The sequence below is a fragment of the Prinia subflava genome, chromosome 2 (genome assembly GCF_021018805.1).
Source record: "Prinia subflava isolate CZ2003 ecotype Zambia chromosome 2, Cam_Psub_1.2, whole genome shotgun sequence".
Lineage (NCBI taxonomy): Eukaryota > Metazoa > Chordata > Aves > Passeriformes > Cisticolidae > Prinia > Prinia subflava.
This window is the reverse complement of record NC_086248.1, coordinates 72,212,378-72,235,727: the sequence shown is the minus strand read 5'-3', so window position 1 is coordinate 72,235,727 and position 23,350 is coordinate 72,212,378. Positions and strand designations below refer to the sequence as shown.

The window sequence follows — 23,350 nt, the reverse complement described above, 5'->3', positions numbered from 1 at the left end:
AGAGTATTAGAAAATTGTTAATGCAGAAACTGCTAAAAAAAGAGTTTGCAGGTCTCCAAATTACAGAGTTTACTCATTTAAAAGACTAAAAAGCAGCTCCCTTTAATCACACCATGGATAAATAAGTACCTTGCTTTAGGATAATTTAACGTAGAAAAGCTTTTGCCTTTTAATGGAAAGTGCTACTGGAAAGCCACGTACTTCTCGGTGAAGATAATGAAAAGAAAACCTGTGAACACTGCAAGTCTCTAGCACCTGAAAATTTGGAGCAAACTATTTCACCTTGACAATTTATGAGTAAGTCATGAATACTCTAGAGAGTTAGACTTTATATATTGTTCTCACAAACCATGAGAAATTATCCTTGAGATTCTGCATGCACTGCTTCCTCCTTCTAAAAGTCTCAAGACACTTCAAAGATTAAATTTCACAACACTCTTAACTGAAAACATATTTTCCTTTTAGCATTGTGTCAGGTAAAAGTTGACTCACTCGAAGTCAAAAAAAAAATCTGAGACAGACATGAAAAAGCAAACTCCATGTCACTTCTTAATCTGTTATTTCTTCCTTTTATGATCTTCTTTGTTTAAAAACATCTTCCTAAATGTGATCAAGGATTTACTGTTAATCTATGAAAACATATTAGTTCAGTTCTGCACCAGAATCTTTCAATTTATTGTTCTCATACAAATGCTGAGTTCTAAGAACAGAATGTCAAAGTGTTTAGAAAGTTGAAATGGAAAAAGCCAAGTAGACGAGTGCCCATGAAATCCTAGTAGTTAGTTGTTTTCAGGATGTGAATACTTACTATTACTGAGGACATTTTTGAGGAATCAAAGGGTTAACCTCCACTGTCTCCTCATTTAATCACATACACACACCAATAATCTAGAGGGCATAAAAGGTAACCCTAAGAATCAAGTAGAAAACGGAAAGGAGCAAAGAAGATACACCAGCTCCAGGTTACAGCAGTATCTGTACACATTCTGAACTCTAAAGCATCACCTTGTGTGTATGTTGCTTCTGCATTAAACTCTTGCTCAAACTGCTGTAGAAAAATCCCTAGCAGAGTCAGGCCCTCTCCAGAAATGCTAAGCAAACATGGCTCCTGAAAAAAGAAAGTTATTCTAACTAGGAAACCATCTTACAGAAGAAAACTGAGGGATGGATCATGCTTTAATTCAGGAGGAAATCTTGATATCTCAGGTGTCAGAGGCACAGCTTTCTGAAGTGGTTATAGCACATCAGATAGACTAATGCAGAACTGACTTGATTGAGACTTTCTTGGAATCTGCAAATTCTTACATTGCAACACACAATTAATCTCCCAAAACTCCAACAGAAATAAATGCCAAGTGGGCAATTCTGGAACAAAAAGGAAAAAAAGAACAAAACACACTTTCCACCAGATATATAATAGATGCAGCAGCATATCAGAAAACACAGTATTAATGAACAGAAGCCCTGACCCGAAAACAGTTACCAGTGAAGCCAGAGCAGAAAAGAGTTCACATCTATTCAGCTTCTCGTCACTGAGACTATCAAAAAATGCTGCCAATTAACATCAACTAACAAATACTGTCTGCCCTGTGAGCAGAATTAATCCATTTAAAATAACAATGAGCTATCATATACAATATATAAACACTAACCCATCCTTAATTATTTGAACAACCAGAAAGCTCAAAAGCTGCTTTTTCAACCCCCATACCTGTTAGCTGGGAATCTTTGCAGATGACAGTTAAATGGAATTCTATATTCATTATTTATTTAACAGTACATCTATCTTTTAAGAATAGAAAAATATATTCATACAGCTAAAAGCTACTCAGTGGCACACAATTAGTGTGTATTATGGTGACAATTGCAAGGAGCAAGTTTTGAAGGATCTAATAATTCTAAAAAGTGGTTGCTGCAAAAAGCAAAATATGCACCAGCTTCTCCACTCTAACACACCCCATGCAATGCTGGATCTTCATAAAATTTAATAAGACGTTTTACATTCTGTTACAATGAAAAGGTAACATTTTTTCAAATTCCATATCAGTTTCAGAAAGATAAATGAGTATGCCCTGCAAAAAGTCATACAGAAGAGAAACAGGAAAATGACTAAGCAACTGTCTTACCAAATGCAGGGTTTTGCTGACCAAAACTACCACTTTTCTTCTTATTTCTTGAATAAATAGATGCTTCAAACAGTTCACACAAAAGGCCTGAAAACAGTTCCCATGTCCTAGAATTCATTAGTGCTTTAGCTGCAAGCAATGTCCACTTCTTTTAAAGATATATTTAATGCCTTCAAGTTTATTTTCCTAGTTAATAATTACAGAGAAATTCTCCCAACCCTTCTCTGAGGCTGCAACACTTTAGATGAGTACAAAAATAGGAGGAAGTGCTATGGTACTCCTGCTCAAGGGCTTTGTATGCTCTAGGTACTTTAACAGTGTCAAGGTTTGAGCTAATTAGTTATTTCTACTCCAAAAGGATTTCAACTGCTGATGTGTCTTGGACAACTCGTAGTATTTCTGGAATACCCAGGAAATGTAACAGGCTATGGCCAATTGTATGAGGTTCAACAAGGCAAAGTGCCAGGTTCTGCACTTGGGTCACAATTTCATGCGATGCTACAGGTTTGGGAATGCTGATTGACAGCAGCTGAACATGACCCAGAGTGTGCCCAGGTGGCCAAGAAGGTCAGTGCCATCCTGGCCTGCATCAGCAACAGTGTGGCCAGCAAGACCAGGGCAGTGATCAGCCCTTTGCATTGGGCACCACTGGGACCACCCTGAATCTTGTGTCCAGTTCTGGGCTCCTCACTCCAAAAAAGACATTGAGGTGCTGGAGTGTGTCCAGAGAAGAGTAACGGGGAGCTATGAAGGGTCTGGAACACGAGCCTTTTGAGGAGGAGCTGAGGTGTTTAGCCTGGAGAAAGGAGGCTCAAGGGAGAGCTTATGACTCTGTACAACTACCTCACAGAAAGTTGAAGCAAGGTGGAGATGAGTCTCTTCTAACAAGCACAGGAAAGAGGAAATAGCCTCAAGTTCCATCATGGAGGTTTGGATTGGGTATTAGGAAAAATTTCTTCACTGAAAGAGTGGTCAAGCACTGGAACAGGCTGCCCAAGGAAGTGGAGAGGTTACCCTCCCTGGAGGTATTTAAGGGATGTGTAGATGTGGTGCATCAGGGACATGGTTTAATAATGGGTTTGGCAGGTGCTTGGGTAACAGTTGGACTCAATGATCTTAAATGTCATTTCCAACCTTTATGATTTTGATTCTAAAAGCATCACTGAACAAAACAGAATAAAGAAAATCAATCAACAATTGATAGCTTCTTCATTGGCATATTGATTAGATGGGGTTTATTTCCTTCTGTCTCCCCCTTTCTGTTTTTGGGGCAATGCAAAGGAAAGCATAAGGTGGATAAGTGAAGAACTGCACATTATCCAAACAGAGTAGCTTAGCAAAACCGTTTTGATGAGAAGCATTTTGGAACCAAACCTTTCCTGGAAGACTAGCTTTCCAGAAAGGGAATGTAATTAAGAAAAATAAAAACCCCGTTGTTTTGAGTGTTCCTCAGTGCTTTTTTGGAATCACACTTCATTCAATTTCCACTTCAATTGAGTTCTTCCAGAGCAAGTTAACAAGTATAACCAACCCCTGGAGAAAACAGTACACTTTCACTCTGAACCTCTCAATTGCTTTTCCAGGACACAGACTAAGCATCATTTTCGTAGATGCTGAGAGCCTCTAGTTCCTGCTAGTTTCCATGAGAATTTTGGTTTCACAAGTCATCCTCTCTCCTATTATCACACTGAATCTTAATGAGGCATAAAGATTCAGGTAAATTGAATCACACCAAGATGATACTGGTAGAGGAGAATCATACTCTGCTCTAAAGATTTTCAGCTTACTGAGGCGGTCCCTAAAGAACCAAGGAAGCATATATTTGAATTACTTGCAAAGATAATAATAAATATTCAGATTTTATGTTCCTGTGTTCACAGATTAAATGAACAAAAATATGTTTTAATCACAGAACACTCCAATCATCTCCATCATCTTAAATCAGGGGAAAAAGCTTCCTTAGGAAAATGAATAAAATTAATCTAGTATAAACCAGATGGCTTTAAAATTTAAAAGCTGCTTCTTCAGGAAATTACTTTACAACTCTTTACTAACCTCAGCTACTCTTTCCAAAAGCGGTTCCAGCCAGTGTTCATTGCACTCACAGTGACTATCCAGGAAGGTCAACACTTTGGCTTGTGCTGCATCTGCCCCTCTGACACGGGAGCGCATCAGGCCTGAGAAATAAAGATTAAAAGTTTTAAGTACTCCCTGGGGAAAACAATCAACAGTAGTGAGAAACTATTGCATTCCAAATTAGTAATTAGTTAAATTACTTAGACAGGGAAAATACACAAGCTCCATTATCAAAATCAGACACTAGTTAAGGATTCAGTGAAATGACTTCACACCAAACAGCCCAACAGTGCCCAGCCTATTGCACTCTACAGGCTTCCATCTGATTGAAGCAGAAGAAGCAAAGTACCTTTTCAGTACAACTGATACACGAGTACAGATGGGTCTGCATTACTCTAAGTGGTATTTACACCAATAAATCTTACTAAATCTTACTGGACCTGAAGTACTTCTCCTAGAGTTCTACTATGCAACTGAGGAAAGCACCATCAGTAACTTATCCTCCCCACCTTTTTGCCACCCCCTATCTTAGTCTTTACCAGACATTCTTCAGTCTACAGCCTTTACTGTACATTCTTCTATGAACTCCCTCAAGAAATAACCAAGCTTCACTAACTCCCATCTGAGAGGCTTATCCCAACCCATTCTTCTTTCCTCTGTGATTACAGCAATTCTCTTGTTTTGCAGTTTGTTTGGGGTTTGTCTGTTCGGAATAGAAACTTCTGACAAAACCAGAATGTTCTTCTCTTCTGTGTTTTGATTACATAGGTACCCTCACTGTTTTACCCTGCTCCTTTCCATGCTTCCCTTTCACTATTCATTCACTGGATGATCTCAGCATTCCTTAAAGACCCTTGTTAAATATACACACATAGCAAGCTTCCTCCCATTCCTTTGCATATTTCCTCCCTACTTCTTTCTACTACTGTTCAAAAATTCATTGATTTCTTTTTGTCACGTGATACCAAAGCCAAGTCTAGTTTCTTTTTTTTTTTTTTTTCCTTTTTCTTTCTTCATTGTTTCCCACTAAATCTGTTCTGGTTTGTTTGGGCATTTTTTCCCCCCAGCTGAAATACTTTCAAAAGAGTTGAGCCTGTTCCTTACTGCTCCCTTTACTAAATAAATATGCAAAATATGACTATGCCAACAGAAAGCAGGATGCTTAAGAGGAAAAGCTCGTTTGCTCTGACCAATATTCAATAACATCAAGATCCTTTTCCTATTTCTTATTTCAAATGTGAGCACAGTTCCAGATACACACTGTGCTATGGCTCTCCACGTTTTATTTGTGGCACACTGACATTTAACTGTACCTCACTGACATAGTGCTGCTCCCTTCATTTCAGCCTTTGAATCTGTTCTGTTCAGTTTTTCCACATCAAACCATTCCTCAAGCACTAAGGCTATACTTTTTTTTTTTTTAATTTTCAATTCCTCCCCCCGGAGCTTGTTATTTCTAAATAACATTGTTGTAGAATCTACTGTCTTACCCTAATTCTATGGAAAACACACAATATTGTTTCTAATTTCAGAGCCAGTGGCAAAAAAATGGAGGCGAGCACTTTGGTCATTGAGTCCTCCATTGTCACATTCAGGCTTACTAGAAATAGAGCTGAAAAGGTTCCACTGAACATTTATTCTGTAGACTACCACACCCTCAAACACACTTGTTCCCATAACAAACTCTGGTACTACAGATGACACTAAAAGCTACTAATACACAAAGTAAACTAATACTCTGTCTTCTATCTGCATACAGTTGTTCTTTTCTGACATAATAATAATTTGTCAAATTATATTTAATTTTCAGATATACCGATGCACATTCCTAAGCATGTATATGTGTATATGGATTGCAAATTAATATTTAAAATTACTAAAAGAAACAAACATCAAAAATGTGTTACTTTATTCTGTTTTTTCCCTTACTGCTACCTCCATCTTCAAATGATACACCAAAAAATGACATTAACTTACTCAGAACCTGGCAATCATGGCAAGTCATAAAAGACCTGCTTTCCTAATAAGCCTTTGTTCCCAAGTATATTCCAAACAGAATATTTAAACACTAAGAAGCCATCAGTTATTGCAATATATTTAATTATGAGACCACACAGGTTTTGTGCTTGTCATTTCCAGTTCCTGACAATCTAATGATTCCATCTCTTCCCCAGGCCAGTCTGGCAGTCTAGAAGATATAGCTTATAAAAATTAGCAAGCACATATCTGTTAATTCAGACAGCTATTTCAACTGTCAAATCTCAGTTATTATTTCAAACAGCTACAGAATAACAGTTGCCTGTATCTAATACTTAAAACTCCACTGTCAGTGAACTGCTGACTGAAGGGCTCAGTGATGTGAGACCACATTTTACAAAGCAACATAGAAGAAAACACAAATGTTAAGACAAATTTGTTACAGGGCACACCAGCTTCAGCAAAACCAGCATACTTGGTCCCAGCCCCCCTAGCTGTTCAAATCCTCTTAAGTCAAAGCAAATTGTTTGTCCGGCTGTCCATCAACTAAATCCATAAAATTATACCTAATAAGGGAACCAGCAAAAAAAGAAGGCGATTTTTGAGTTGCATCATTTTAAACAGAGATAAATTTTACAGTGAGACCTTGCATACAATGGAAGCAGCTTAACTAAGGATTCAGTGCAGTAAGAGAAAGGAAAGGTTGAAGATTAAATGCAATTCCTGAAGGAAGCTCTCACTGTAAAAGCCAACAATGGGCAATTGTGCACAGAACAATACGGAAACAATCACAATTACTGTTTTTACCTGCACAAATAGATTTTTTTATTCCTTCCAATAGTAGATTTATAAAGTGAAGATCTCACTTCCAATAAGGAATGTAAAGCAGAATTTTCCTTTAAAAGGCTTGATGAAAACTAACAGATAAGGCAGCACAGTGAAATTTGTATCTTACTTGCCTAAAATTAAGCCTACCTTCTCGGCGATCATTTCGAAGAACTCGTACCTTTTCAATTTTTCCCAAGAGAGCACCATCATCAGCTTGAAAAAATAAAACAATAACAAATTAAAAAACTAAAAACAGAAAAAAAAAAATCAAGTGATGAGAACCAGTTTGACATCCAACACTGTATACCAGAAGAGAGGTTATCTTCAAAGAAAAATAAAAGCTTAGTGGGTGAAAATGTTTGTGATCATAATTAGTTACTCATCTCACAAGAAATAAAGAAAAATTACCAGGTTATGAAATTACTACCTTCATTGTTATTTAAAGCTAGCTTAACTTTACAGTCTTGAAATAATTTTATTTAACTATTTTCTCTTTGCTTACTTTAGACAGCTTCTACATTGCACAGAGAGAACTTTCATAACATTAAATAAACTTTTTATTGTTTACTGTTTATTAAGAAACTGTTTTATTGCTAATAAGAAAGCTCACTTTCTAACCAACATAAAAACAAATCTGACCTAAGCTAGTATTAGTAAAATTATTGATGCAAATACAGACATGAGCTTCTTCTTAGAAACATTGCTTTAAGTTTCATTTCAATCGTTTAAACATCTATCATGACACCCTAGTACCTACAAGACACTGACTTATTTTAGATTCAGTAAGATTTTTTCCAAGAGACTGACTCATTTAAAACAGCACTACAAAAACATGTGTTGCAAGCCCCATGGGTTTTATTTTTGCTTAAGATAACATACTATGAAACAGCTCTTTTTAAAGACACACTCTTGTCCTTCAGCTACCAGAAAATAATAAGATATACCAGAAATATTTATAGCAACTTCACATTTCCACAGATACAGAAGAGTTAAGGCCTGGTTGTGGCCATGTCTCTGCAAACTCCTACTCATGTGTGCTATTCTCAACCAAGTCACCTATCTGCATCTACGGGCAATCTTAGCAGAATAAGCACAGTAAGGTAGGACCCTGTAAAAGTACTTACGATCATTACTGTAGTCATCCACCAGTATGATTTCTTTAATAAGATGTGATGGACTTTTTTTAAGGACACTGAAACAGACCAAAACAAAAAAGCATTCCAGCAGTGTTCATTTTACATAATAATGTCATAAAAGCAGGTACTCTGTTAAGCTGCAATAGAACCTAGCCCAGGATGTTGCTTTCAACAACAGTTGTTGGCCTGTTCTTGCAGAAAGCAAGAACAGAGGCACATGTGTAATTTTGTGTGTTCCGTCCTCCCTGCCTCCCTACCACTCCCACCATTCCAGCCTCCAGAAATCAGTGCATTAGACAGTGTCCAACATGGAACTTCTGCAGATACCTGAGTCAATACCACCTGAGAATCTACCCTGACTTTTTTTTGAGACAGCCAGCCTCCAAATGCCATCTAGTAATCGGTCCCATACTTTCACGCACTTTAGTTAAGGTGAGCAATTTTGTTTAACATCACTATTCCAGGATGTAAGAACTGAAGACCTCAATGAAATTAAGACTTATCTTTGTCTCTGCAAGTAGTTCAGAAGAACATAGTGGGTTTTATTTCCCTTTCCTATCCTAAGCTGACAGAAATGAATGGCCTTAAAGAAAAATTAGGCTCTCTTATGCATACCTGACAACAGTTCGAAGCAAAGCAGATCTTGCCTCATTATGAAAGGTGATCACCACACTAGTGGCTGGCAAGTCTATTCGCCATTGTTTCCTTTGACACCTGAAAGAAACAATACCTTGTCATTTCAAAGTGAATTTTACATCCCAGGCTTGGCAACAGCCCTCACTGCAAAGTATTTATCTATTAAACTCATAGACACGCTGCCTAAGAAGAACGAAATAGCTTGTTTTCAAGTGAGATTATAATCAACCTGTATTTTGACACTTTTGGTAGCTGTTTTAGTATACAAAAGACTAAAAAGTCAGTGGCAGATATGGGCAGGTTCAGAAAAGTCACCAGACCATCACCACTGCACTATGTCAAATGTCTTTTGTGCAGCTGAGTATGAAACCAGAGCCCTTCTTTTACACTAAAAGCATTCATACATATAGATACTAAAAGCAATACATCTAAGTAAATACTCTTGTTTTTAACAAAAATGCACATGTTCACAGGCTACCACATGTTTCTTCTTTAGAATGGCATGTATCCACTGCTGCCTTTATTTTTAAAGCTCCTGTAAGATCCTGGCCTTGCTCATAGATAAAACAAGTTTTCTATTCTTATGAGAATTTGTAAGGATCATAACATTCAGAATTCGAAAAACAGAGCTAGCTGTGACAATGCTGAGTCAACTAAACATAGAACCATATCCTTCCAAACCATAAAGATAATAAAATATTCCATCTATGTTAACTCATTTTTCATCATCTCAAGAAACCTGAAATTAATATAATAAGCAAAAAGAAGTAAATCCCAAAATGCTTCCTTCAGGACTACACACAGTTAAGCTATGTAATCCAACAAAATAAACCTAAAAAAGATAATACACTCATTGCATTAGAAACTAACTGTACTAGAAAACAACGTATATTGAGTTTACGCCAAAAGATTACAGTGTGACAAATCATGATACTGATTGCCATTTGTGCAGTGACACACATCAGTGATGTATTTCTTCCATATCCTTTAATTAAGGGTAGAATTTTAACAGGCCTAGTTGTCTTCAGAAGGAATAAATCCAACTAGCATACACCTGTAGCAAATTCACCAATCGATTTCAGTACTTATTTCAGCAATTCAATTTCTGTCCTCTGGGCAGTATTAAACAGATCAGTTTTTAAGAGATGTTTGCCACCCACACTTGTAAAACTAGGCTTCTGCCTGTATAAAAGGCCACTCCACACCTGATTAAACATCTGCAACATGCACCATAAACAATGCAGCCTCCACCTTCCTGGAATCAGAGAGCAAGCAGCAATGTGCTTCTGGCCCTGGCCCACCCTACAAAAACCCCAAAACTTGTGGGTTTTTTGGTACAACACAACCATAGTCTCACACACATTAATGCCTACATGAAACAAAACATTATCATGCTGCAGTGACCTCACTTGGCTCTGAACAAAAACAGAGTCTATGCCAAGCCCACAACTGCTGTGTCAAATTAGCAGGGCCGTCTCTGGCTTTGTGACGGGCATACAAGATGGCTTTGTCACTAGTGCCCCGTGAGGGATGAATAGATCTCCAATGCCCATGTGTTCCTGAAAAATAAAGAGCAGCTCCTCTAGTGCGAGCTTCTGGCAAATCTAGACAGCTAAAAGACGTGCAATTATTATACTCCAAATTATGTGGTGCCAAAGAAAATACTCTTTATCCTGCTAACTTTCAAATTATCCACAGAGGACAGGGCTACCATGCATACAGTTATCAGATGAAGCACTTGGGTTAGAATAATTAAAAAGTCACAATTAAACTTATATTGATCTCTTTACAGAAGAGAGCACTTGAGCCAGGATCACATATTAGGGGGAATTACTCAAGGCAATGAAGCCTCTCAATTTTAAGAAAACTCAAGAGAAGAGCACTACTATGTATCTCTGGGGGAGAAATAAGACTTCTAGACTTCCAAATAAAACTGGAGAAATGTTTCACTTAGTATTACTGTTTTCAGCTCTTCATAAATCCCTGCTTTAAATGACTCAGTATCAGTCTTCCTCCTATTCTGTTGTGTCAACAGGGCCACAATTAAAATTCAAACCAAAGAAACAGTGTCATTATTTTTGGCATGAAGATTAAACTTTGTCTCCGCAAGCTGCAGCACTTCAATTTTACATGCAGAATAAGAAAATATATTTAGTGAAGATAGAACTTGAACTGAAAACTTCAATCAAGACCTTCAATGTTTAGCATAGGTCAGTAAATCAGTTAAAACATGAAAAGTACATTCTTTCCCCCAGAGATCTGGACTAGTTCATTTAATGAACAATTTTTCCCAAAACCTCCATGATTTGTTTGAAATCACTTTTTGACAGAAATATACGTTTTAACCAGTGCAAGGAAAACATTCACTTCAACTGGTACTAAAGATACAGAAAAGTTTGTTTCTTCTCTACTTAAGAATAAAACTTGAGTGTGAGGTCAAAGCTTCTAATAGGTGCCAAATGACAAATAAAACACAGCTTAGTGCAGGTATAGTACTTGACAATACTTCCTAAAAATCATCACAACACATCAGTTAGAAGATGTGATTAGAAATCACTAGTCCAAAACATACATGGGGAACACTGGCCCATAAAACAGATGGAGTATTTCATCGTTCATCCCACTTGGGAAACTATTTTCCTTTGACAGGAGGACAGCTCTATGAGTTTCCTATTACAACTGTGACACGCACTTGTCACTTTCTGGATATCCAAAATCTTCCATGAAACAAATGGAAATCCAGAAGTTTCTTACAGTTGTTGAAAGTGGTAGTTGTGAGCATTAGCTGGAGTGAAAAATCCATGTTCCTGCTCAGAGTTCTCTCTGCTTCTTTTCTTATGTTGTATCTGCCTGTTTCTCCCTTCTTCCTTTTGCTTAAAACAAAGGCAAGCAGCTAAAATGAGTGAACCAAAAGTGTCTTCTGGTTCTGCTGACAGGCTTTCAGAAAAAGCCTGTCAGCAGAAATGAGGAAATATTTTGTCTTCCTGTGAGTAAAAGTTTGCATGATGTAAAAGAAGACTTAACAATATAGTATTAAGAGATGCATAGCTACACTCACATTTACATATCTAATGCAGAAACCTGATAAACTCCTTCTAAACAGTCTACAGAATTTCAGCAATTAAAAAATATTGCTATGTCTTTTTTTTTAAATCAGAGACTCTTAGATACATCTATACAATTAATAACAAGTTACTTAAGAAGAAACAAAGTATTTCCTCACCCAGGCTTCTTTTCTTGAAGAGGATTGCAACAGCTCCACAAGAGATCTTAATCTCAACCCAGTTCCCTTCAATTTTATTAGAAACTAACATGCTTCAAAGTGGCACATGCTCAGATATTCTTCTTCCTATGGCTACTGCTTTTGTTCTTTTCCATTGCACAGTTTCCAAACAAATATTTCATGCAGCTTTTTCAGCTTTTGCAAAGAAAGTTCTTCCCAAAATAGAAGGAAAATTAAATGCAACATGAAAGGGAACTCACTAAGGACAGCTTGTAAGAGTGATTCTTTCTGTTTGTTTTTCTGTTTGGTTGGTTGTTTTGTTTAAAAGGTGACTACTCACAGACTGATGGGCACTTAACTCTACTCCATGGCAAAGTCTAAGTAATAATCCCAGCTCATATACAGCCTTTCCCCAGTAGATCTCTCTCTCTGGGTTCACTTCCAGCTCTGTTTAGTGGAAACACTTAAGCAAGTCTAACTGAAGTCTAACAGTTAAAAGCAACATGCCCATTGTAATATAATTTATCTCCAGACATCTCTCTTATTTAAGTTATTCTCAAAGGACAGCTTTTGCCTGTTAGATACATGCCCCCTCCCTCCCCAAGGTAATTAGGTATCTAAAAAATCCAAATTCAGCATATGTGTTTCACAGAAAGTTCTACAAGTTGGAAGTTGAGTTTGATCTCATGGAAAAGAATACCTAATCTGAAAAGTTAGAATACATTTGTTGTGGAAAAAAAAAAGTATATACTATGAAGAAAACTCAAAAGTAATTTTAAACTTCTCAGTACAACACCACGGGCATCGTGCTTTTCACTGCTTTCTTGGCAACAAGCGAAACACCAGATTCCTCCTACTTTGACATTCAATTAACAACAAATTACTTGCTTTACTCCATCTACAAAAACTTCGCGTAAAGAAACCCAAACCCACGCTATTATACAAGGGATTTCAAAAATGAGTTTCTACACAAACTTTCTTCACTAGGCTATTTCTGATTAAAGAGCTTTATGGGAGAAAAACAGGAACCTTCCTTTTCTCTCTCCTCTTCTGGGGTCTTTTTCAGCTTCTTCTACTTATGCATCTGCGAATGTACATTCACCCTAACTGTAGAAGGAGTTAGGCAAATTAACTACATATGGTTGGCTAATTTTATGTTTTGAGATTGGCTTGCCTAGTTTTTAAAACCAAACCAAACTTAGTTTTGTATTTTTAAGTTACGATGTCCTAATGAGTAACATTTTTTTAAGTAAGACTCATGCAAGTTATTAAATCCTTTTAAAAAAGAAGGTCTTCTCTAACCAGTAACAAATAATATCTTCCCTTACTGCGAAGGGTACTGTTTCCTAAAACTGCACAAGCAGCCTGAAGTCCCATTCTGTCCTATGTTTACCAGGGTGTGAATACATTTATTCCTTTAGGTTTAGAGTTGACAATCATCACATACAAGCAGAATCACAGAGCAACTGAGATCCAAAGTGGCCCTGGAGATCTCTGAGCCCAAACTCCCTCAAAGCAGTACCTGCTACATCAGGCTCTACATTGGGCTTTGAATATCTTTAAGCGTGGAGACTTCACACCCTCTCTGAGCAACCCGCTCCACATCAGGCTCTACATTGGGCTTTGAATATCTTTAAGCGTGGAGACTTCACACCCTCTCTGAGCAACCCGCTCCACTGTTTGATCAGCCTCACTGTGAAAGAGACTTACAAATGCAGAAACCAAGAAATGCCACCAGATAAACAGGAACAAAGAGAGACTGAAATGCAGCACCAGTTTGGACATATAATACACACTGATGGAAGTCATGGAAACAGATAAACTTGAATAAGATTTGTTGTTCTTTATCCCACTGTTCCAGGATCAGGGAGTCTATTGTTACTGTCCTTTCTAAAGCTGAAGAACTTCTGCTTCAGCAAAAGCAGCTCAAAAGCAATCAACAGAACACTGCTAATCCAAGCCAAGATGGCTCAGTTTGGCACTTACTGATCATGCCTGGTGTCAGGAATGCTTCGGTCCATTCGCAGTTTGTCACTTTCCACCTGATTGAACTTGTTCCGTGCATACGGGTCCTGGCCGGAGCGCACCACGGTAGCACCAACGTAGGCGTCCTGATCAAAGTCCTGCCACCGAACTTTGCCTACAGCACAAAACCAGGAAGATATCCAGTTTAATACTTGTGATTTCAGAAACAACATTCAATAATCAAAACACAATTGATGAAATATTTAATTAAGTAATTAAACTTCAACAGTACTGTTAACAGTGTAACATCAAAATTCACTTTTGCATATTAAATTTCTCTAGACTACCCTGCAAATTAGTATTAATTTTTTTTAAAAATGCAAAGGATCTGCAGAAATATGAATACCAAGCTTCACTGCCATAAGGATTCAGAAGTTTGGCTACATTAACTGAAAATAAAGAAACAGTGATTTAAGGGTGTATAGCTCTGTGACACCTTTGATGTTTGATTCCAGACTCTGATACTACTTTGCAGTAGCAATTGTCCTGCCTGTTACATCAGGCCATAAGAGACAACTAATTAACATATGAAATTTAAAAAGCCACGAGCTGCTCTGCTTTACGCTTAATCTGACTTCTAGTTGCAACCCTTCCAGCTTCTGATAGCTCTCCCTTCCAACCTCTGACACTTCCCATTCCCTTTAATATTCAAACACGCTACTTAAGGCCACTGGAAAAAATATAAAGTTTGGTCTAGAATACATAAACATTCAGAAAAGGGGGAATAAGAACAGCTGGGAGGTGCAAAATTGGCTGATCTAACCCCAGAAACAAAATTTGTAGATAGGTCTGTTAAGCAGAACAAATACCTGAAAAGATCTATCCGAAACTGATTTAAGTAAGTGAGGCCCTTCAATTTTGGGGAATTTATTTCTCAATACATACACAAAGCAAAGGTTTTCCAGAAAGGTATACATAGATAACCAGTCTTATTTTCCTTCTCCAAACAGTAGCTAAAATAAGTAGCCCAAAGGATTCAGAAAAAAGGCATCAATAACAAAGAGCTTATACTGGACCTGGAGAGCCTATGACTGTAAAAGAAATATCATACCTCTCATGTTCCTGGGGATGGGAGTTCCCAGCTGCTTTTTTAAAAGAAAGCTTGCCTTGGTTAGTTCTTTCTGCAAGAACTCATAGTATTTGAAGACATTTGTAAGGAAAACATGAGGATTAATAGAAGAGAGGCAAAAGCTGTGATGCTATCTGATGAGTAGTTGTCCCTGTCCCTGTAAAACTTTTTAAATTGTGTAAAATACTCAAATTACATTTTCATTTTTCTGTATGTTTTCGTATGTCAATTGTAGCGATATATGAAATCTCATTGATGCGAAACAGTTAAGCAGCAAGAGAAGTTTATGGAAGCATTCACATGAAATGAAGATTCCTTAACACTTAATTTTCCTAACTCATCCTCATGCAGATTTCACTCAAACAAAATAAAAATCACGTTGCTCTGTTACTTTCCAGCATGTGACAAATACTGAGCAAGCATAAGAAAAAATAAAGTACACCAGCAGCACAGCTAGGAAAATCTGCCAAATGAAAAGCTAAAAAAAAGCCTAAAAAAGTATGAACCTTGGCTGAATCTTCAGTCAAAATAACAGTGCCAAGGTGACTTGTCTGTTGCCCGCCAGCATCATCCACCAGATGAAGAGAAATGGACTACTTTTGTACAAGAGGCTTTTACAGTATCTCAAACCTATTGAAGGACAATACAAAGATACTAGCAAAGAACCACACTCCCTATTGTTTTAAACTCAAACGAGCACTGAAGCAGGTAAGATTTAAAGATGCTGAAGCTATAAGAACAGAGAAGGACATGTTGCTAAAATAATCCTAGCACTTTCAGACTACAAAGAATTATAACAATCAGAACAACTGCAGTGTTTTACGGCTTTCAATGATAAATGTTTTATGGCTATGGATCTTTCATAACAAATCTTACTGCAATACCTGGAGGTAGTGTCTCCACACTTTGTGCCTTGTCCTCCCCATCACTGCCACGCACTTCTTTCCTTTTGGGGTCGATATCATTTGGGTCCTCCTGAAGAAAAGTACATAATCTTTAAAATAATCTTAATTTAGCTTTCTGTCTTCAAAGCAAATTAGGTTTTCCAGATTTCAAATTAAAGTGGTCCAAGAAAACAAGGATTTTAAGAGAAACAATGATTATTTTCTCCATTATTGAAAAACAGAACAAAAATTGACTCAGACTTTTGCAGTTAATTTATTCTTCTTTGGGAAAAAAAAAAGGAAATTTATTAGGAAAGATGGATTTTTTTTTTTTAATCCAAGAAGCTACATAGACAAAAAGGTTAAGCAAGACCTGAAGAAAGTCCTGGTCTAACAAGGAACAGCCTAAATAGAAAGTCATTTGAAAAGAGAAATCAGGTTATCTAGCAATTATATCAAGAATGGCAGCCTTGCTATTGGAAAAATGCTTCCAAAATATTTTCATGTGTTAATTTCATTGGAGTTTATTCTGGTCTTCACAGGCAACTCTGCTGGATTTGTGATTGCAGAGATATTGATGATTTAGATGGATAGGGGGCAAATAGTTTCACCAATACCTCCACTAATTTCCAGCATTTATTCTGAACCTGTAAATCTCATTTTCATTTCAACAGGGAGAGAAAAAACCCCAACCTCCACACTTCTGCATTCTTATTACCACAAATATACAAAATATGAAGCTAGAATTACCCCATTATGCATTTGGAAGAAGTGGAAGCTAACTTTAAAACAAAACAAAACTAGCAACCACATGGACTCTATGCCAATTTGCACTATACTTAGCCAACTGATTTAAGAGCCATCAGCTTCTGTTGTTCTTGCACATTCGCCAGAAGAAATTTCATTCCCTTTTCTAAATCTGCACCGAAGGAGTCCCATCTATAAAACCAGTTATATTGGGACTATCCTTATAAAGACAAGACCTTTACTACAACATGCAGGAAGATACACCACTATGCCTATACTCATCACTGAGTGCACTGAAGCCAAGCAGTGCAGAACAGTTCTCATTTCCCATTGGAATCTGCCACAGTCTCCAGAGCAGGTGTATGAAGTGCACACTGGAAAATGCCTCTGCTGTCCCAGCTCCTAAGCCACATCTGGGAATTCTCTGACAGAATAGTAAGTAGTTGGAACAGGCCAAACTTATGCTGGGGAACACCTCAACCAGAAATGATACCATTTCAGTTTGTCCCTAGGCATCTCAGAACTTCCTAATGTAAATTCAGCTTAAGTGTCTAAGTGCTAAGCTGGCCCTAATATTTAGAAATATGTTGAAAAAAGGCAATAGATTTCTAAAATACTGAAATTAAAAACTAAATACAGATGCTTTTTTTTCCCCCTGAGAAAAACAGCTAAATCAGTTAAAAATTGAGTATTACTTGATGCATGCTTTTCATAGCATTGTGCATCAAGGATTCCAGAAAGGAGGAATTTTAACAGGTTCCTATCCTACACATCACCATGTTGGTACATGCTTTGGGCTAGTGGGCCTTGTGGAGGTTAATTGATACCTCTGCTTAAATAAAGGTTTAGGACAACAACAGCAAAAACAACAAAGAATACCCACACCAACACAAAAACACACTCCCAAAACCACACAACACATTTCAAGAAAATGTTTATGACTCACACTGATGAGTGAAATTATATGTCACTCTGTGCTGAGTCCCACCAGCACAGTGAAACAGATGCTTTCTGTGTTCTGAGAAAGTTGTATTTCACTCATTATTTGGCTTCATGCACCATTTTAAAGACATTACAGAAACACTGAAGTCCAAGTATCAACTGTAGCTGCAAAATTCAGCGAAGTTCTTTACTATTCATTACAGATGACTAAGGGGTCTAGAAAACATGTAAGTTGAAAAATAAATGCAATAAATGCTAAACAATCAAAATAATAATGCAAGGGTTTCTCCTGCAATTAAACAAAACAAAAACTATTGAGTGCTTCCTCATTGTCCTCCTTTCTTTAAGTCTTTGGGGTAAAACTCTGCCTTCCCATTAATCCTTCTAGCTGAGGTGCATGTGCCATAGAGAGTAATTATTTATCAAGTTCTTCCACTTTGGATTTTGTTGCTGTTCTGTTTTGTTTTTTACAAGCATCAACTACCAAAGGCCAAGATAGATTCAGAATCTTATGGTTAAATGCCATTTTGAATTCCTAAATTTGATCCTTTCAGGAAACTACTTTGTACAGCCTTCAGACATTTTGAGGTGAGCCAAGCTGCTAGAATGGAAGTTGCCACTGCATATTGCTTGATGTTCCGCTTGCCTCCTAGGACTCCTTATAAATCAAAATTGTGATGGGAGAGTATGGGACATTAAGGGATACTAACCTTCAACTTTGTGCCCTAGATTAGGACTTTGTGGCTCTAAAAACAGCAACTTAACTAAAACTGATACTCTTTTGTAAGTACTAACTTTCATCTAATTAAGAATTTAGAAGGTACATGTGGGAAACCCCTATCTTTTAGGTACAAACAATATGTTATGTCCTTTAAGGAGAACTTGAGAGCACAAAAAGAGATAAAAGCAGTTATAGAAACCATAGGCATAAACACAACCAGTTTCTTTCTATCTTTGATTGCAAATTGCTTCAGCATGGTAAATTGGTGCTATATAGGAATCAAACATATGGTTAAGTGGTGTTACCACGTTGCCATCACCACAGACAGAGTCGCTTTTTCAGCTTGCTTTGAGTGAAACAAAATCCCAACTTCTAATGGGATCTTAAAAAGCCACTTGCTTTCGAGGAGTAATCTTCTTGGTAGAAAACAACAATGCTGGCACTGATGAAACTCATTCATACAGAAAGCTAAGCTTAAGGGAAGATTGAAAGCAACTTAAACTGCTTAAGAGGAGGCACAGCTCTTTAATCATGAGAGCACAAGAGGGAGATTTAATGAATAAAAAATAAAAAGAAAAGGCTTCTGTATTTTTCTATATTTAAATACTAATACTTTAAAATTATATTTTCCTGACATTTTTTAAAAAGAGCTGGCAATTTCAGGCTACAACTTAGTATGTTAATGCACATGGACAACCATTTTGAAGTTACTGAAAAATAAAAAGGTAGCTGTCAACTAGCAGAGAAATTAACTACACAGTAGATGTACACAGAACACCACTAGAATAAAACCTTTGTGGTCACTGTTCATACAGTTATTTTCTTAGGCCAGGATACATAGCAACAAGAAAATAAGTGCACACCAGCTAAAATGCAAGTGTTGCAGAGTTTTCGTATATTTTAATTTTACACATCATGTCACTGCTTCCCACTAATTTCTGATTCAGTACTACAAGACATGCAAAGAAACAAAACTGCAATCTTTCAAGTCCATTCAGTGGGATGGTATTACAGTAATTTAGCATTTATTGCAAATAAATGTACATTAAACATTAAACAAACTCTGCTATTCCCAAAGCTCTGAAACTAAGGGTTGTACATTTACTTAACATTTTGTTAAAATATTCCTTGCAGCAATAACCTTGCACGATTTGTTATGGTAAACTGACTAAAATGAAGGTGGGGTGGATGTTTTTTTAGGTTGATTAATCACTGAGTTGGAGCAACGCTTTCTTTCAGGATACTGAAGCCTCTTCAGGCCTCAGAAAGCCCACATCTACTGACAAACCTTGCCATTATTGCTCACTTTTTTTTTCCTGCTCAACTCACTCACTCCATTAAGACTAGCTGGAAGACTGAATTTGAGATATGTTGATGCAACATCAAGGTCCACTTTTGAGAACTTGATTCAAAAAAATGATTGGAAATTTTTCACACTTGCAGCTGCTTCTGCTGCAGGGAAAGGATCAGGTAGTTCAAATTCAAAGCAGGATTCAAACATTTTTATAGCATTTCTACACATATGCAACAAGACATGATCATATTCCATGAGAAATTTAAGAGTACTCAATTTGAGTTTAGAAAACTGTAATTATACACAGATGTGCATTAGTGGATAGTTTCATTACCATTATTTAAATCTTTCAGACCACTTCCCTTTAGTTTTGGTATATTTGTATGCGTTGAATATTATATTCCTTACAAGCATTGCAAAGTAATTTGTCAGTTGTTATTTCATTTGGCACCAAAACCAATCTTAAACTGTTCCAAGTCCCTAGGTATTGCTTCTATATAAAAAAATTAAAAACACACTTAAAACTACTACTGTTTTTCTTGTTTTTGTCTTACAATACTTTTTTCCCCACTTTTAATTATAGTTTCAAGTATCACGGATTTGACATTTAACTGCTCTGAACTAGATCTCATTATAGCAGAGATTTCAACCCCACAGTGGCTTCCTATCAAGAGAACAACTTAACAACATGAAACATCCTTAGATGCATTAAGATATCACACAGACCTTACAAGTGGCAGCTCAACATCGATCTCTGAAAAGCTCTTGAGGTTGGAAATAATCTCAAGTGGGAACTGACTGTGTTCCCAGTACCAGCCATTCCTCGCACAGGCAACCTGGATAATGAACAGTATGCAACACTTGGACACAAGAGATGGCTGGGAGTTATGTGCTACCTGGGCAGGTAGACACTCAGAAAATAATTGAGAAATGTATCTTTTTTTGACAAAATACATGTTAAGGCTTAATATCTGCTCCTCTTGTTTTTAGGTGAGAGCTACTGCAGATTTTCTTCTACTGGTGATTTTCTAAGAGGAAAGTGAATGCTGGCAGCACCTTCAAAGGGGATAATTTGATCCAGCTGGCCTAATACAAGGCTGTGCTGCATCCAGCAGTCCAGATCAGTCAAACCAATTGATGATTTTGGAATGGGTGCTCTCACTGCAAGACAACTCCTCTCAGGACCTCATATACTTCTGACCATGTACTTGGGACCAGACACTCAAAAGGACTTGCATGTTGTGTGGAGCAGCACTTTGCATTGCAACAGTGTAATGCCTGCTGAAGTTTACATCCCTAAACCAAGCATAAAAGGCTCCTCCTAAGAAAAGCAGTCAAAGCCAGGGAGAATCAGACAGCTAAGACACTGACAAAGCCTAAGCCCAAGCATCTTTGCTACTGCTTAGTGTCTCCCTCTGTATTTAATGTGTGTGCCCTCCCCACCCCAATTCAATTTACAATCTTTTAATTAGCTATCACATTAGCTAAGTAAGCTCTGAAGCACCAGTTCCTTCCAATGCAGGAGGACCTCCAGCAGAGCCAGTGTCCAGCTGGGTGTGCACTTTCTGACCCGGCACTCACTCTGCCTCCCAAGGAGTGTCCAGAAACACAACTCCTGTCTCTCTCGCTGCAGTAAAGGAATCCAGCTTTCCTGTGAGCCAGGCAAGCACTCCAGCAATTGAATGTAATTACATTACGGGGCACCCACTTCTTCCCTTCTCAGCAAAAGCATTTTGTACAAAACAGAGATAAAGTATCCTCTGAAAATGCCTGGAATGCTGCTTCTTACAGAAGAGACAAGCAAGAAATAACCCATAAACAAATGCTAACTTCCTCTGACTGCCAACATGCTTAGCATAGTAAAGCAGGCATTTCCAAGCACACCAAGAAGTGAAGTATAAATAAATAGAGAAAACACCGAAAAACTACATGCTTTGCAATATTTGACAATCACTGTTAGTGTCCAAAATTATTACAGCAAAGATGATTTAATTTTCATTCTTATTCCTTTACTCAGTGTAAGTAAATTGCTGTCAAAGGCACATTCCTTTCATATATTTGAGTACTCAGAATAAAAATAGAAGCTTCCAGCAGGAGGAACACACACAGCCCTCACAAGAAGAGAGTTTTATATTCTCAAAAAAACAAAAAAAAAACCAAAAAAAAACCCCAAAAAACCACAACAGGGAAAAGCATCGAGATTATACCTTGATGGTTCCATATACAGGAAATGTGTTTAGATATACTCTCAGTGAATACACTCAAAACATTTTGAAAATGACAATTACTATAAGCTGTACTCTCTAGACAAAATTAAATGCCTTAGTGTCCTACCATCTCTGTAAATGTTACCTTTACTTAGTGCAAAGTACATATTTTGTAGCTTACAGGCACTACCTGAAACGCTAAAACAACTATAAAGCATGACATTTTCTAAACCTAGAATGGATTAAACAAAAAATAATACTTTATCTGAAGTTTCTGGAAAACAAGTATACATATTCTCTGAGGAAAGGCTGATTCAACTTTGCAGGTGAAGACTTATTTGTACAGCAATTGGGATCAACTCAAAGTTCTGGTTCTAAACCTAATTTCTGGGCACAATGGACCTACTCAACTGACAAAAGCCAAGGAGCAACAGAAAGCCCCAGGTAGGGCAGGTCAGGCTATTCAAGTATAGATAAGCTATTAAATATGAAGATTTGCACACAAGTAGATTTTAGATTATCTTCAGATTTTCATTAGTTCCTAAAAAAAATAGAATGACTTATCTCCCAAATGTCCCCATTGGTATAACATACACTGGATTAACTGATTAGCCCACAAGTGCTACACAGTTTTAGACTGTATTTCAGCATTTTACAAAAAAAATTTTTTTTCTGTAAATACCTGTCAATAAATAAAAAACCCAAACCCACAACACTTTTACAGCTTGGTGAGAATTCAGGTACCCAGTTCCAGGTGACCTCTAATAAACCGTGTTCCCTTTTGCCTAGAGACTTCATCCACTCTAATGGCAAATGTCAAAACTAAGTGGGACAACCTCATCACCTACTATAAAAGCAGAGAATTAACACTGCATGCCTTATAAAATTGACAATGTAACATACCACCAGAAAGAGAAAATAAAAAACCAGAAACCCCAGACACTACAACACCCCTTTGATTTCCTTCAGCTCTACAGTGAAAAAGCACTGTTAGAGCTAAAGTGATCGTCAGGCTGACAGTAGAGCCACTGCAAGGACACACAGCCCCACACAGAGTGTGGGTAAGAACACATCTTCTTGCTGGAGGCTACTTCTGTCAAAGTCTCCCTGTCAAAAGAAGCCCTGCCAACCAGAGATCTCCACAGAGGCCACCACAGACAGAGGATTCAGCACCTGCTGTGCAGTGCCCAAGCAGCAGAAAGCAAAATGTGTCTCTCTCTGGCTTGATCAACACCGCTCCACAGAGCCAGCAGAAGTGAGGGGAATGTCTCATATACCAGACAGAGCAAATGGACAAAAACACCGCAGAGCAGCCATGGAAAGGCTTTGCTGGTTTTTTCCTATGATCACTCAATCCGCATGATTCATGAAGCTGCATAAATGTACAAGGATAGATGGCACAAAGAGAGGGGAGGGAACAAGAGTAGGAGAAACATACTGGGACTCACAGAAGGATATA

The 23,350-nt window shown here is 37.5% G+C and overlaps 1 protein-coding gene across 1 annotated transcript in view; it reads right to left on the bottom strand.

Moving 5' to 3' along the window:
• Positions 1–23,350, bottom strand: part of GALNT2 (polypeptide N-acetylgalactosaminyltransferase 2) — an 88,046-nt gene that overhangs the window by 21,986 nt on the left and 42,710 nt on the right. The window contains exons 2-7 of the mRNA XM_063390511.1: positions 15,981–16,071; positions 13,989–14,142; positions 8,759–8,857; positions 8,132–8,199; positions 7,155–7,220; positions 4,182–4,303 (exon numbers count right to left, since the gene is read on the bottom strand). Of these exons, the coding sequence (XP_063246581.1) occupies positions 4,182–4,303; positions 7,155–7,220; positions 8,132–8,199; positions 8,759–8,857; positions 13,989–14,142; positions 15,981–16,071 (600 nt within the window). The remainder of the gene's footprint in view (positions 1–4,181; positions 4,304–7,154; positions 7,221–8,131; positions 8,200–8,758; positions 8,858–13,988; positions 14,143–15,980; positions 16,072–23,350) is intronic.